This window comes from Salvelinus alpinus, chromosome 2, assembly GCF_045679555.1.
Source record: "Salvelinus alpinus chromosome 2, SLU_Salpinus.1, whole genome shotgun sequence".
Classification (NCBI taxonomy): domain Eukaryota; kingdom Metazoa; phylum Chordata; class Actinopteri; order Salmoniformes; family Salmonidae; genus Salvelinus; species Salvelinus alpinus.
In genome coordinates, this window is record NC_092087.1 from 127,439,955 (window position 1) to 127,456,622 (window position 16,668).

The 16,668-nt window shown below is 44.8% G+C and overlaps 2 protein-coding genes across 6 annotated transcripts in view; both read right to left on the bottom strand.

Annotated features, from left to right (window-relative positions):
- Positions 1-1,201: 1,201 nt before the first annotated feature.
- Positions 1,202-12,507, bottom strand: ccdc40 (coiled-coil domain 40 molecular ruler complex subunit). The gene is made up of 18 exons (XM_071390733.1): positions 11,639-12,507; positions 11,261-11,372; positions 10,967-11,106; positions 10,765-10,848; positions 10,134-10,353; positions 9,391-9,548; positions 8,984-9,106; positions 8,676-8,797; positions 7,969-8,212; positions 7,406-7,588; positions 6,599-6,844; positions 6,121-6,334; positions 5,574-5,743; positions 5,037-5,128; positions 4,648-4,768; positions 4,151-4,339; positions 2,083-2,241; positions 1,202-1,806 (listed from the first exon to the last, which is right to left on the bottom strand). Exons 1-18 carry the CDS (start codon positions 11,825-11,827, stop codon positions 1,537-1,539), a joined length of 3,036 nt encoding a protein of 1,011 aa, XP_071246834.1. The 5' UTR covers positions 11,828-12,507; the 3' UTR covers positions 1,202-1,536.
- Positions 12,508-12,781: 274 nt separating this feature from the next.
- The window catches only part of LOC139568709 (testis-expressed protein 2-like), a 69,339-nt gene continuing 65,452 nt past the window's right edge, over positions 12,782-16,668 (bottom strand). For all 5 annotated transcript variants that reach the window (XM_071390737.1, XM_071390738.1, XM_071390735.1 and 2 more), the window contains exon 13: positions 12,782-16,559. In XM_071390737.1, the coding sequence (XP_071246838.1) occupies positions 16,398-16,559 (162 nt within the window). In that variant the 3' untranslated portion in view covers positions 12,782-16,397. The remainder of the gene's footprint in view (positions 16,560-16,668) is intronic.

Sequence of the window (16,668 nt, forward strand, 5' to 3'; positions counted from 1 at the left end):
ACGGAACATAACAGGTTAGTGGATGATCCACCAGCTGATATTGATCTGTACCAACTGAAGGACTATGGCCTCACTGATGTGTAACCTGGCCAGGCCTCACCCTTTCAATTAAATTCACTGTGTGTATTATAATAGTACCTAACCGGGCATGTAACAGGCAAACAAAGCCACTGGCAAAGCTATCTGAGAGATTGAGGCCAAGCCTCTAAATAACAGCCATCACTGACAATAAAGATTCCTATAACAAAGGTTTCTATGACAGTAAGTACACAAACTACTTTTTGATTCGTCAGTGAAACATATAATAACAAAAGCTGTTGAAAAGAGGGGGAATGTAATTGGTGACTGGCCTGGTTCCAGATCATCACTGACAGTTCGGGAATTCCCTTCCCTTGAAGGAGCCCCAAACCGTGACAAAAGGCACTTCAGGAACGCATGAGATTAGGGGTGATAATCTGGTTATATAAATGGATTAGACATCCAGAGGTGAATAGAGAATCAACTCCAAAGGGGCCTGGTGTTGATTCACAAAGAAAACCCTGGAGGGGACCATTGTCACGACTTCCACCGAAGGTGGCTCCTCTTCCTGTTCGGGCGGCGCTCGGCGGTCGTCGTCACCGTTCTACTAGCTGCCACCGATTCCTTTTTCTTTTCTGTTGGTTTTGTCTTGATTGTTTTCACCTGTATCTTATTTGTGGTTAATTAGGGGCTATTTAAACTCCCAGGTCCCGCCTTCTGTTGTGCGGGCTTATCCTTTATGTCAGTGGTGTATTATTGTTTTGCTCTTACGTGTTTGCTGTCCGTTATTTTCCCTGGTTGAGGGACTTATCGGTTTATTGGTCATTTTGCCTGGTTGTTGGCTGGACCCAGCTGAATAAAATGTATTCATTGAAAGCACTGCTCTCTGCGCCTGACTCCACACCCACCACTTCTAGCGATCCGTGACAACCATCTGGGACAACTTCCTGACTATGATGTCAGCGACTGCTTATTGGGTGGGGGAACCAGCCAACTGACTGATTATTATCCAATATTATCTGATATTTGACATTGATGGACAGAACCTTTGATTTATGTTAAGTGATGCTTAATGGCATTGTATGATGTTTCTCTGTTATTATGACATATGATCATTCACAGGCTGGCTTTAGTGATTCCATACTTAAGATTTAGCTAGTTTGTGGATATTAACTAAAGAAAGAATTGCAAATGTTGCTTTTATTGTTTATATATGTGTATCTTCAGTTTATCCATGGACAATAATATTTCCACACGCTGGTAGGATATCCGTGTATACTGTATATTAAATCAACTCTTCATTCTATCAACTGAAAATAAACTGAAACAAAATAAACAGAAATATTCTGAAAACCAAAATTGCCCAAACATGGCCAGGGGGAGAGCTTCCACCCCAAGTCCAGCTCCCTAATCCTAACAGCCAGAGTAACATAGAACACCATAGAGCAGTAATACCCTTCAACTATGATGGATCTCTATCTCCAATCTACTCTGTGGGTAATCCTATGATGGGGGTTTTCAGTCATGTAATAGTCTGTGGGTCTCCTGACCAATCGGCGTCTGCAGGCGCGCGGCCAGGGCTAGGGAGAGGCGTCGTAGCGCCCCCTGGTGCTGGGGAAACTCCTGCTGGACGCAGTGCAGGATGGTGGTCACAGCGTGCAGACGCTCCTCCTGCCGCTGCAACGCAGGCTCCAAGGCTTCGCTGGTGGACAGGGCGCTGTAGCGGCCCTCACGCACCGCTTGGAGCTGCTTGGCCCGGCCCTGGAGGGAGACCAGACGGGCCAGGTTCTACAGGGAGAGAGAGAGAGAGAGAGAGAGAGAGAGAGAGGAAGGGAGAAAGGAAGGATAGAGAGAGAGATTAGGTGTGAGACAGAAAGAGAACGAGCGAGAGAACCAGACCGAGAAAGGAAAAGAAGGATGGATAAGGGATTAAAAAAGACATGCGATGAAAAGAGATATTCAAATAGCTATGCACAGTGCAAACCACTTCTCAACTATGGATAACAATACATTGGGCAGGAATAATGTTGAGAGTGAATGGGTGAATGTGTCTACATCGGGTACCCTCTCCTTGGTGTCCTGCAGACTTTGAATGTCTGAGGTGAGGACAGTTCTGGCACTGTGGAGCTCTCCCAGCTGCAGCTGTTTGTCCCTCAGACTGCTGCTCAGACTGGCCTGGCCCTGCTGCAGCTCCCTGAGGACCCTGTCACACTCCTCAGCTTGCTGTTAGGGTGGGGACACACACACACACACACACACACACACACACACACACACACACACACACACACACACACACACACACACACACACATTAAGCATATACAGTACCAGTCAAAAGTTTGGACACACCTACTCATTCAAGGGTTTTTCTTTATTTTACTATTTTCCACATTGTAGAATAATAGTGAAGACATCACAACTATGAAATAACACATATGGAATCAGTTAAGAACAAATTCTTATTTACAAGAACAGCCTACTCCTTCCTCCCCAACGGGGATTTGAAACCCGGTCTCCCACATGCACCGCATTCTATAGTACAGACATGGCCTGCTCTCCCTTATGTAAGGAATTAGGCACTTTCCCATGTTTACTACAGTATACGTATATTGTAAATCACAGACAGTGTCACCAGCAAAGCACACCCACACCATCACACCTCCTCCTCCATGCTTCACGGTGGGAACCACACATGCAGAGATCACCCGTTCACCTACTCTGCGTCTCACAAAGACACAGCGGTTGGAACCCTAAATCTCAAATTTGAACTGATCAGACCAGATTTCCACCGGTCTAATGTCCATTGCTTGTGTTTCTTGGCCCAAGCAAGTCTCTTCTTATTATTGGTGTCCTTTAGTAGTGGTTTCTTTGTCATGAAGGGCTGATTCACACAGTCTCCTCTGAACAGTTGATGTTGAGATGTGTCTGTTACTTGAACTATGTGAAGCATTTATTTGGGCTGCAATTTCTGAGGCTGGTAACTCTAACATGCTGACCAGACCGGACACGTCGCGTGCGCGAGCGTTGCAAAATAAATTTAGAAATCCATGTTATTCAATTATTGCACCTGCACTGCTCGCGAGTGTCTGCGACGCCAAGGGCTAAAATAGAAGTCGTTCCTATTTCTGACGCAGATTGCGCTTAAAGTCATCTCCTCATTGGTTTATGGAAGCAGATACCCACGTGCCATCTCCTCATTGGTTATACCCACGTGGGTGATTGAAAGACGAAATTTGTTGGCGGTTTTCGTGGTAATACAATGAAAGTTTAGATGCGATCACCATATAAGTTCAAAGATGCAAAAGCCTGGAAGGAGGAGAGATGACTAGAAACGATTCGGTTGGCCGTTTTATGTGTGGATTAATTGTCGGAGTAGAGGTCCTTGTGCATTTCAGGTAAAATAACAACTCAATGTTTATATTCCAGGACAAATTAGCTAGCAACAGCAAGCTAGCTAAATAGGACAAATTAACGTTAGCTAGCAAGTGCAAGCAAGCTAGCTAAATTGCCATACATGTTTAATGCTTTTCGTGGTTTTTGCGACTGCACTTGAATAAACTTTTCTGGATTGACTGACCTTCATGTCTTAAAGTAATGATGGACTGTCGTTTCTCTTTGCTTATTTGAGCTGTTCTTGCCATAATATGGACTTGGTCTTTTACCAAATAGGACTTTATTCTGTATTCCACCCCTACCTTGATTGGCTCAAACGCATTAAGGAAAGAAATTCCACAAATGAACTTTTAACAAGGCACACCTGTTAATTGAAATGCATTCCAGGTGACTACCTCATGAAGCTGGTTGAGAGAATGTCAAGCGTGTGCAAAGCTGTCATCAAGGCAAAGGGTGGCTACTTTGAAGAATCTCAAAAATAAAATATATTTAAATTTGTTTAACACTTTATTGGTTACTACATGATTCCATATGTGTTATTTCATAGTTTTGATGTCTTCACTATTATTCTACAATGTAGAAAATAGTAAAAATAAAGAAAAATCATGAATGAGTAGGTGTCCAAACTTTTGACTGGTACTGTACGTACTGTACATACACACAGGAACGCACACCCACCAACACACCAACTGACCCAACGACCGACACACCCACTTCCACACACCCACACCCCCACCTTCTGTGTGTCCAGTATCTTCCGACGCAGGCCCTGCAGGATGCCGTGGAAGTCGGTGTGAGTGGGCTGCTTGCGGTCGGTGCGTGCCTGGGTCTCACTGCGCATCACGATAGTCTCCCTGCGAGCCACCACTCCCTCCATCTCCCTCAGTAGGCGCTCCTGCTGCTTCATCAGCTGACCGTATCGCACCTGTAGGGACACATCCACATTGACACTTGATTGTTACTCCCAGCACACAGCATTGATTCATTACCCAGTGAAAGCATTGGAGGGGGTGAAACAGGTGCATGAGTATGTGAGGTGTCCTAACGATTACACATTTAGTGCGCTAAGGAATCAAATCAAACATGATTTGTATAGTACATTTCGTACAAGGCAGCAACAAAATGTTGTCGTTTTCTATATGGAAAAAGAGTGTATCGATCTACAATAGGAGGGAAAGATTGTGTGATGTGAGAGTTGCACTTGGTTTCTCCAGTGTGTGTGTGTGATGTTACCTCCATCCGGTGGATCTCAGCCCTCATGGTGCGGATGTCTCCCTGGCCCACCTCAGAGTCCACAGCCGACCTGGTCTCTTTCACCAGCTGGGTCTTCTTCTCCCACAGCATGATCTGACGCCTGAAATGCACGCACACAGATAAACATCAATCAAATGGATTTCTAAATGCTTTTTCACACCAGCCGTTGTCACAAAGTGCTGTACAGAAACCCAGCCTAAAACCCCAAACAACGCAGATGCAGAAGCACGGGTGAACTAAACAAAAACACACACACACATAACACAAACATGTGAAATACACACACACGTACACTCGCACGAGGACAAGATACAGACAGACAGAGGCTCATGTTTCTAGACCAGACTACTTGCTACTGTTTGACTCACTCGGACTCCACCAGACTGTTGAACAGCCTGTCCTTCTCCTCCTGGATCCTCTCTAGCTTCATCTGCATCTCAATGGAGTCTCTCTCTGCCTCCTGAACACACAACATTACAGGAACACACTGTTTTACATGAAGTACAATGGTGTGGCGGCATTTCTATACGTCATATTTAAGTCTATATACAGTATGTCACGCGTACTGCCCTTTGATTTGGTAAAGAGCCTTTGATCTGTTGTAATGGCCAGGTATATCTGATTAATGTGGTATTTAGTTTCCTGACACAGGAATAAGACTGTTGATCAAAATCTATCATGGAGTATCAGAAAGTGCTTTCTGTCTAGACAGAAAAAGACTTTGAAGTCAGATTTTGTAGTAAAAAAAAATTACTTAGTTACTGCGTTTTGCTTTTGTAGGGCAATATAGAATGCAGTGGTTGAGGACTGAAACTTTGTATGCGTGTGTATTTGACTGAGGGACTGATGAACACCAGAAACAGCCCCCACCATGAACACCCCCCGCACCCGGTCACCAGTCTGACCTTGAGTCTGTGCAGGAAGTCAGTCTCCATGACGACGTTGCCCTGCTCCAGGGCCTGGTGGAGATGCCTGTTCTCACTCAGCAGGGAGTTGAGCTTCAACATGTCCGCCATCAGCTCCTTCATGTGTCTCTCCAGCTCGGCCTGCTCACGCTGCTCCTGTTGTATCTCACCTGGACGGGAGGCAGCGGAGAGGTGGGGAGTCCATGGGCTAGCGTGTGTTTGTTAGGGTAGGGTCACAAAGACCCCAAAAATGGTGAAGTGTCTTGAATTTTGTTTCAGACAGGGCGTGTTTGAAATTGCTCAGTTCGTTCACAATGCCTGGAGGAGAAGGGTACATGTACTATTTGTGTAGTGGGGCTAGATGGTAGCTGTACTGGCCATGATTATTCTATGCTCATAATTTGTAAAATGTTATTTTATTCTGTAGTGTCTTGTAAGCCCATGTGGCTGGGTACCGGTAGGTGTATGACACTAGTGTAGCAGGGCGGTGCTCCGGGCCCATTTCTCCATGGTCAGTGTGTGTGCGCGCCCGTGTGTGTTACCGTACTCTCGGTGCGGACTTTCCTCTGCTGTAGGATGGTGAATTGGGTCTGCAGTGTGAGCAGGGCGGCGCTCCGGGCCTGTTTCTCCTGGGTCAGTCTCACTAGTTCCCCCTGCTGCCGCAGCCAGAGCTGCTGCTGCTCCTTGATCTCTCCTCCCACCCCCTCCAGCTGCTTGGTCAGAGTACTGGCCTGGATCTCCAACGGGCCCAGGTCCTCGTGCTGTTGACGTACGTAGGGATGCGATCAAGACAACATAGAAAGTCAGGAAAATGTGCATTTTTTCCAAAGCTGAAACGTTTCAAATCCATTCTAGCTCCAGTCTTATTGTAGAGGATGGTGCTAACATAGAAATAGAATACCATTCTAGATCTGTAGGTGCCACCTATTTTAGATTCAGTACCTATAGTCCTTTATTCTTAGGGAAATAAACCCAAAATGTTCAGTTGGTTACTGGTCAGTGCTTGGTTGTAAGTTAACTCTCACCCCAGTGCTGGCGATGAGCTGCTCAATCTTCTTGTTGTAAACGTTGATGGTGGCCTGCTTGCGCTCGATGACGGTGACGCGCTTGGTGATCCTGGCCTCGCTGGCGCCGAGCAGTTCGTTGCGGCGGCTCATCTCCGTCTCCAGCGAGGCGAGGGTGCGGGCCAGACCCTCCAGACGCAGGGTGACGTCACTGCTCTCCAGCGTCACCGCTGCCATTTCGTTCTCTAGCCGGGACAGCTGGGTCTCCTGGTAGGGTGAGGAGAGAGAGACGCACACACAGAGATTGGTTTGAACACAGAGATACATTGCACTAACAACGTTTCATATGTAGCATTGCGGTTGTTGTGGTTTTCAATTGACTAGCTCAAGTTATACCAATGTTCATATTAAATAACAACCAGATGAAACTCCTTCTGTACGGTAATTCTACAAAGTATCCCATTCCTAACACATCTCCACAATATGATTGACAATACACTGCTAAATAGTTGTTGTAATATTATGAATTACTTGAAAACTCCCGAAATAAACTTATGTGAGCCCCACATTTTTTTTAAATTAACTAGGCAAGTCAGGTAAGAACAAATTCTTATTTACAATGACGGCCTACCCTGGCAAAACCCTCCCCTAACATGGACGACGCTGGGCCAATTGTGCACCGACCTATGGGACTCCCGATCACGGCCGGTTGTGATACAGCCCGGGATCGAACCCGGGTCTGTAGTGACGCCTCTAGCACTGCGATGTAGTGCCTTAGACCGCTGCGCCACTCAGGATCCCCAAAAATACGGCGACCAACCCTCTCACCTTCTCCCTCTTGTGGGCGGCCATCTTGTCGGTGAGGCGTCGGGAGTACTTGGTGGCCTTGTCGTGGGTGAGATGCTCCTGCATCTTGGACATGATGCGGTCCTCCAGCTCGATGCGCCGCACCCACTCCTTCTCCGTCTGCTTCCTCAGGGAGGACACCTCCATCTGGCGCACCCCACACTCCTGGAGAGGGGGAGGGGGGAGAAGAGAGGTAGGGAGATGGGAGGGAGGGGGACAGAGGTTAGAAGTGTTTCCTCGTACTATCATCCACTTACATGAGTCACGACAACAACAATACAACCCTCAGTCACTTCATATTGAGCGGATATTGCATTCAGAGGAGCCTGCATAGGGAAAGAACAGAAGACACACCAAGAACAAATCAACTGCTGACTTTTGAGAAAGAAATCGAAGAAACAAACCACAATAAACGCAAGTCTTTTGACTTCCTTGAGTTTTTATCCTTGATGATTCATTTCGATGTGTGCATTGTTGATTCCACTTGGTTAAAGCAACCTATACGCATTTCAAATGTGTCAAATAAAACCAATTCATCCACTCACTGTGTTGACGCGCTGCAGTGTCTGCTCGGTCTCCTGCAGGGTCCTCGCGTAGATGCTGTACTGGACCTGCAGCATCTCCTGCTGGCTGTGGCTGTGGGAGATCAGCTTCCTGGAGGTGGCGCTGTCCAGCTGGGTCCGGTTCAGTAGTACTGTCAGCAGCTCATTGCGCTCCCCCTCCCGCGTGATGGACTTCTTGAAGCCCTCGATCTCGGTGTCTAAAGAGCGGACCTGGTGGGTGGCCGTGCTGCATGGAGGCAGGGAGAGGGAGGGAGATTGACAGACGTGTACACGGTGGCATCACACAGGTGTACAGCATGTCCAGTCTCAAGGAGAACGTTTGACCAGAGCAGACCAGCAGGACTGATGTACAGCAAATACAAATTGTATTGTAAATAGACATTGGACAGTGGCCAATGTACATCTTGCCAAAAGTAGTGCATCAGATAGGGAATAGGGTTGCCATTTTAAGTCTATCCAGTGTGTATTCTCTTCCACCGTGGTGTAGGCCTCGTCTCGTCATACCCGCCAGGCTGCTGTTCTACACTGTGTGTTGAGGTGTGTGTGTGTGTGTCACAGGCGGCTGGTGGTATCTTAATTGGGGAGGACGGGCTCATAGTAATGGCCATTACTATGAGCCGTCCTCCCCTCAGCAGCCTCCTGTGATGTGTGTAGACTCTACACAGTGCTAGGCGTTTACGTGTCCTCACCGTAGAGCCTCCAGCATGGCGGTGTAGGCGTCGTCTCGTCTCCTCATCCCCACCAGGCTGCTGTTCCACTGCTGCAGCAGCTGCCTCCTCTCCATCCCCAAAGAGTCCATCTCCATCTGGGCCTGTATCGAGAGACACACAGGCAAAAGGCACACCGTTCACCACCATTCCCCATTCCTTCTGTGTGTACAGCTTTTGTCTCAGCCTAAGCAGTAACACATTTCTTTTATTTAAATACTTGAATCAGGTGTCATACTGATTGGCTGGATCAAAAGCCTGTACCCAACCTGGAGTGGACAGTAGTGTACCTCAGAGAGGGCCTCCTTGGCTGCCTGGGTCTCCTCAGACTGGGCGATGGTCTGGACTTCATACAGAGCTATCTGCTCCGTCAGCCGCTCCATGTGTTTGGTCAACCGCTCCACATACAAGTCCTGAGCGAGAGAGAGGGGAGGGGGGTAGAGAGAGAGAGGGGGTAGAGGGGGAGGGAGGTAGAGAAAGAGAGAGAGAGAGGGTCATATAGGGAATCACCTATAATACACTGCCTGAGAAGATTTAGCCACAGCAATAAGAATTATTTGAAATTCTATTTCTAGACCCTTAGCAACTGGTCCAGGACCAGTTTTGAGGTTTGGCTCAGCACGGTTAACATTAGAACTATCATGCCAATCAGCTGATCTTGAATCAGTTGTAAAAGAAGGAAGGCGTGTGTCCTGACCTGTTTGTGTTTCTGCTCCTCTGCCTGGGTCTTCTCGGAGTAGGCCTTGCGCGAGGCGTTCTTCATGGCCGTGATGTCAGAGCGCAGGTCGGCGTTGACCTCCTGCATGTAGAACAGACGCAGTGCCAGGTTCTCTACCTCACTCTGCAGCTGGGACACTGAGGAAGGAGGTGATAGACGTAGTTAGGGACAGGAGTTTTTCCTGACTATGTCACCTGACCAGGAAAACCTTTATATCGTTATGGACTATTATAACTAGGCTAGGATCCTGATTTTTTCCCTTGATTAGGTCAAGAAAAACTCCTGGCCCGAGCCATAGTACAGATATAGGATCTTAATTTGACCTATATTGTCACAGCAAAATAAGCGCATAATGTTGCTTGATCGGTGGTTAAGCTATTAGCTGGCCAAAAGTAGGTTACCTGAAAAGTGCAATTGTGTTGGTGTTAGTGTGGGTTTTCAGTGAATTGATGTAAATCCCAAAGCTTATCTGCATTTCCTGTGGCGCAGACAACAAAAGAGTGATCAAATGAAGATCCTACATCTGTAACAAAGTGACAACACCCTACGTTCACAGAAACTTGTGCTTTATGACAGTTGATGAGTCAATGTGTCTATGTTTCCTGAACAGTTGTTAAGTATTAATACAATCCTTGTATAGTGTCTGTCCCCATAAAGTCAGTGAGTGGTCTCAGCACAGAATTAAAAAAGACATACTAACTGTGTATCTTCATGGGTCTCACCGTGTGACCTCTGCTTGCCGGCCTGGCTGGCTGTGGTGCGGTACTGGCTTCGGACCCCCTCCAGCTGATCCTGGGCCTGTCTGCGCTGGGCGGCCGCCTGCGCGTTGGTCTCGTGACGGCCCTCCAGACAGGCCTGGAGTCTGGCCAGCTCCTGCTGTATGCCGTACAGCTCCACGCCCAGCTCCTCTCGGTGGTCGCTCTCAGACCTCTCTATGGCCATCTAGGGAGATGGGTGGAGGAGGGGAGGGAAAGAGATCATAGGTTGGGGTCAGAATTGCATAGGGCAAATGCATTAGAAATGCACTGCAAGGCCAGTGGATGTTTTTTTTAATGTTATAACAATAGTGATTAATCCTTGTGAATCAATTGTTGTCGCTTATAGATCATTTCTAGTTGCCGATTAGCTTATTCTGTTTTTTGAAACGAAAGCACAGGGTCACGTTTCGAGATTGAGCCAAAACAAGTCAAGGGCGCCCTCTCCTGGGAAAAAGGAGTGACTTCAAAAAGGGGACCTACGAATGGTATGAATCGTACTGCATGTATACTGTAAAGTGGATGTCCATGTTGATTTGATTGTGTACCATTGTAAAGGATGAAGAGACTTTGCTTCAGAAGAAGAGAGCTACTGTACCTTCTCGCGCAAATCCATGTTGAGTCTCTCCAGTTGCTTATGGAGGTGGTTCTTCAGTGCAGTCTGGAACCTTCTCATCAGCGGCTGCAGGCAGATAGGAGAAACCACAGTAAGACGTTCATCTGATAACCATAACGGAGTTTAAACCTTAAGTTATTTAAAACCATGTTAGCAGTGATGTTAAGCGGGAAAACTGCTTTACGTGTTCAGGGTCCAGCACGATTAGCTCATCTTCCTCATCGCTCTCTTCCGCCGCCCTGCGTAACCCGTCCCCATCGCTGTCAGAGAGGCGGACTGAGAGGTGCAATGAGGGGTGAGGCGGCAAGGGCATCGTTCCGTTATCTGGCACCCCAAAAAAACAATGTTTCATGATCACTCCTCAACAGATACCGTGCTTGACAAGTCACAGTGCCCGAGTCAATTACAAAGGGGATAGAAATCAGTTAAAAATGTCCACCATTGTTCTATCCCTCCCTCTTATTGAAACCCAGCTGACCTGAGTTGCTGGCGGGGTTGGCTGCGCCTGTACCACTGTTTCCTGACTGTGACACTGGGTAACCAGCCCCCGCCTCAGCCTGCTCTCTGTCTGACTGCTCTGCTGATCCACCCTGCATGGAGGACAGACAGGAGGACACTCAGGAAGTCACTTTTTGACCCATAAAGTTACAATACAAATAATAAAGTGTTATATTTAATTATGTGCATTGGACCATTGCCTAAATCATGTCTATATCGTCTTTTGGGAATAATTTCATGATTTTGAATGATTACAAATAAAACGCAGATGATACAATATCACGAGAGTCACAAATCCTAACTTGAGAAACGTGTGAAAAAACGTATCCTGTACTGTAGAGTAGTATCTTTCACAAACCTCCTGCACAGGTAGCACAGTAACCCCAGAGTCCTCTGCTGCCTCGTCAGCACCACCTGGCTGTTTATCGTACCTCCCCTCCTCCTGTGGCGGGGTTCCCCTCCTCTCCTCTTCTCCTCCTCCCTCACTTGCTCCACCCTCCATTGGACTCGGTGGGAACCAAGAAGGTTGCCTTTGTGACAACAACATTGGATTTCATTGCAGTCATGTAGGCAGGTAGCCTAGCGGTTAAGAGCTTTGGTGACAGTAACCGAAAGGTTGCTGGTTTGAATCCCCCAGCCGACTAGGTGAAAAATCAGTTGATGTGCCCTTGAGCAAGGCACTTAACCCTAATTGTTCCTGTAAGTCGCTCTGGATAAGAGTGTACCCTAAATAATGTCACCTGCTCTTTTAACACCCTTTCATTGAAAGCCTTACCTGCTTCTTGAGTTATTAAGGAGTTCTCTTCAGAACTGAAAGGTCAGAGAATGAAAATAATGTATTGAAGCAATAATGCAAATTTAAAAGTTGGCCGACAAAGCCTCCTGTCATCACCTGGGAAGACATGACAGAGTAGACACAAATATTTAAATATTCACTAACGTTATGAAGTTGAAGACAATCATTCATTAGGCCCTCATACTGTACCTTTGCTTAAAAATGAAATAAGACAGATACCTATGATGGCTATGCCTACTACGCGCATTATTTCTCGTGGAATGCTGCTATCCACTTGTCTTGAAGTTAGCGTGCCTATCCGTTAATATGCTATTAACGCTAACGTTAGCTAGATTGCCTAACAGCTTTAAAATACCAGAATGTTTTAAATGTTCTCGAATGCATAAGTTACTAAACCTTACGCCTGCTTTATCACCTCTTCAGCAACAACAAATAATCCTGTAGCTCGAAATACGAAATTGAATTTGCAAACTAAAAAAAGCTACTCACCTCTGTTTGTCAGCCGGCCAGGCGTTGCTAGGAAACGATTAACTTCCGTGAAGGGATAAGGGGTAGAGCCTAGTCATTGGATAGTGCCGCCCCTATTGAATATTGACATTTGTGGACTATTCAAGCTTTGCAGTACATGGATTATCAGAAATGGAATTTGAACATTTTAAATATAGATGCATGGCAATTAAAATAACTTCAGTATATGACAAAAAATTGGTTCATTAAAAAAATCTTTATTTCAATCAAGAGCAAATAATTGCAAAGCAAGTTGATATTTTTTATCATTTGTACCACAATACCATTTCAATTCAGTCGTACAAAATCGATAACAGAAAAGAACAAGGCCTGCTAAATCAACATTTGTAAAAATAAAAAGGCATTATTTTAAAGAACTTCCTTTAGGGAAACTTGGTCTCTCCCAACTAAGAGACCAAGTTTCAGCCAAGCAGTAGACATGGATGAGGCTCAACAAATTTGTCCTTAAAAATCTAAATAATCCATCTATTTGCAGACTCATCAACTCTTATTATATAAATCTGATGTGCTATTCATATCATCATTCTGTCATTGTATTTCAGAAAAGCAGACAAAGCGTTACAAAAACTTCTAATTCCAACCTGGTACTAGACCTACATTCAGGTCCATAATTATTGGCACCCTTGATAAAGATGAGCAAAAATACTATATAAAATAAATATAAAATACTGAGCTATATTGCACACTCAAAAACTGGGGAATTCTATTATTTTATACTAATAAAATTGCTCAGAGAACGAGATGTTCCTTATTAATAAAACATTAAAAAAAAGAGGGGTCAAAATTATTGGCACCCCTGTTTTCAATAGTCTTAGCACCCTCCCCTTAACAAGGATCTGGAAAGATTCTGTATGGATGAACGGTCCAAGATCCCTCCCACTGTGTTCTCTAATCTTTTTCTTTAAAGGTTCAGTGTCCTTATCCTCACAAAGGTACGATGCTGGAGTACTGAAAACAGGGGTGCCAATAACTTTGACGCCTATCTTTTTGAGAATTGTTTTATTACTTTTTAAACTAAATCTCTTTCTCTGAGCAATTGTGTTAATATACAATAATCGCATTTTCAACATAAAATTACATGCAATATGGCGCAGTATTTGTATCATTTATTTTAGTATTTTTGGCTCATCTTTATCAAGGGTTCCAATAATAATATTACCAACTGAACGATCAATAAAACGAAAATTAAACAAGAAACCAATTAGAAGTAAAAGGAAAGTTAAAAAGGAGATTCCTTCATCAAGGACATTCTACAACAGTGTTTTAGCGTCCTGACAAATAAATGGAACGAAACGAAACACAAATAGGAATTCATGTAAACAAATCCAATGCTAAAACTGTGCATTTAAAACTTTACTTCAAAATGAAGAAAACATAACAGTAGAGTATAGAAGGTGATTCAGACTTCAATAGTGATGATTTGAGACAGTTAACCGTTTATTTTAATATTAATGATGGTTTTGGCAAAGGGCACACTGCATCATTTAGTTTGACTCTACCAAGTGTCATTTAGCACGTCTGGCAAGGGGGCTCATTTCCAAGCATTGGCAACTGTTGATGATGGCCATTTGAAAAAACATTTTTTTTTTAATTAAAAAAAATACATAACACTTCCTACATCATTTGAAAAAAAAATACATGAAAACCTAAGTTGTGCCGAGTACGACAGGAATGGTCTCAACATGTGCCATGGGTATTGTACATGCTAGAGAGAGCATAACACAATAGCACTGCAAATATGCAATACATGTCTGTAGATACTATTTCATTAATAGCGTTTACAAGGAAAACATAAATCAAAACTTCTGTTTTAGTTGTGCAATACTTGGCATACCCCAATCAGCATAATCCATGTGATTGGTTAGGAATAGTTTCCATACAACAAACAATAAAACAGTCCAATGTCAATGTAGCCATACATACATTCAACAAAAGTGTTAGGCCCATTATGTACATCTTTTCAGAAATACACATCTTTACAAGATTATATATATATATATATATATATATATATATATATACAGTGATCCCTCGCCACTTCGCGGTTCACTTATCGCGGATTCGCTATTTCGCGGATTTTCATAATGCATTTTTTATTTTTTTTTGGTGCATTGTGCTCTGCATTCTGATTCGCTAAAAACTCACTCCCGCTTCTTGTATCAAAACATGCTACGAATTGTGCTATCATTTTGTCGTCTCGTGCAGTTATGTGTACGTACATAAAACAGCTTGGCAAATTTACATTAAGTTGGCCAGGAAGGAAGGAAGGACTAACGCTTGGTCGCTTAGCAACCATGGTGCGAATGGCCACTGAACTTAAGCGAGTAGCTGAGGAATGGGACCCTTTGATGAGCCGTTCATTACAGTTCTCCAACGTAATCGATGGTGGCATGTCGGTGTACAAGGATCTTTTTGCAAAGAAGAAAAAAGAGCGACAACAGCTGCCTATCACTATGCTCTTCTCCCGAACAAACACACCTGCACCGCGGGCTTCAGAAGAAGAGAACACTGCAGAGCGCAGTCAGGATGCAGCGGCCCAGTCTGAAGAGCAGTGAAACGGCCTACACGTGAGTCACTGTATTTGTATACATGTAATAGTTGCTAATTGTAAAAAAAAAAGAAGTTTTCTATTTCGCGGATTTCACTTATCGCGGGTCATTTTCGGAACGTAACCCCCGCGATAAACGAGGGATTACTGTATACTATTTTCTCATTGCTCACCTCATGTCCATAGTTAGCAAGGAATTTGCATAGGCATTAGTGAATTAAAGACACGTGTTGCCTAGGTAATGACGGCTAACCCTATAGCATTGGCTTCCAGAGAAAATTGAGGGGAGGGGCTTCATATAGCTGCTTCCATACAGATACGGACACAGTGATCATTTGCATATAAAGAGGTGTGGTGTACAGTTAAGAGGGGAACTTTCCCCCTTACCACTGCTATAGGGCCAGACATGTTCTCATCCCCGAAATGGTTAGGATTTGGGGTAATCTGATTCTAGGCCTGTGGTAAAGGGGAACTTCTATCCCGAGCAGTAAGAGATGTGGGGTCACAACACAATATATGTGTATATACTGTTAGTGTTCACCTGGACAAAGCATAGGGTGCATTTGATGCCAATGTGACATTGTCAAAAGTATGCACTCCTGCTTCTAGTGTCAGGCTTCACACACACATGCACTCTCTTGCACACACCCGTACAATAACAAAAGTATAATCTAGCGGTGGCATGTCTCATTCAAACATTTCTTTTCACCTCATTCTCTCTCTTGATTTGGGTCCCCAAACAAAAGTTGTTGTCTATCTAGGACGTAAGGTGAACGGTGAATGTGAAATAACCATGTGTTCATAGGACACTGTGTAACCTTATAACGCACAAAAACTCTCCACACCGCTCCACCTATACCCCTAGCGTCTAACCTGCCCCTGTCAAAGGTTGTATCACTGTTACATTTGTGCCATTCTGAGAAAAATCTACTTTTCTAAGTCTGTTCATCCTACACAAATTAAAGAACAGAGCAGAAAGTGAGTTTTTATTTTTAGTGTTTCTCCTTCCTGGTTGGTTGACTGACCTCTGTCTCGTTCGGTCAGTGAGCTTGTTAAAGGTCAAAGTTCATCTGATGACTGAGGTCATCCTGTTCTGCCAGTGACAAAAAAGAGCTATTGGAATGTCAATGTGGTAACAGAAGTCTTTTTGTATGTCCTTATGCACCAATAGGCCTTATACTACTCCAAGGCCCCCTGGCTCCCATTCTAATTCACACGTTTCAGGCAAATACTGTAAACAATCCTTCATATGCCGCTAGTGGCGCCCCCCTCTGTTTCGGAGGGCTCCGTTTCCCTCTGGGTCGTATCGGCTGTGGAGGTGGAGGGCGTTCCAAAAGAGCGGGGGTCCATGGCAGAGTGCATGATGGTCAGCCACAGGTCGTCCATGTTTGGCATGACAAAGATTTTCTACGTCGAAGAGAAGATGGGAGAGATTCAGAGATGTTACATTTGATGTAGTATGCTGACATACAGTTTGGACAAAGTACGGTATTACGCACACACAGGCATGCAGACA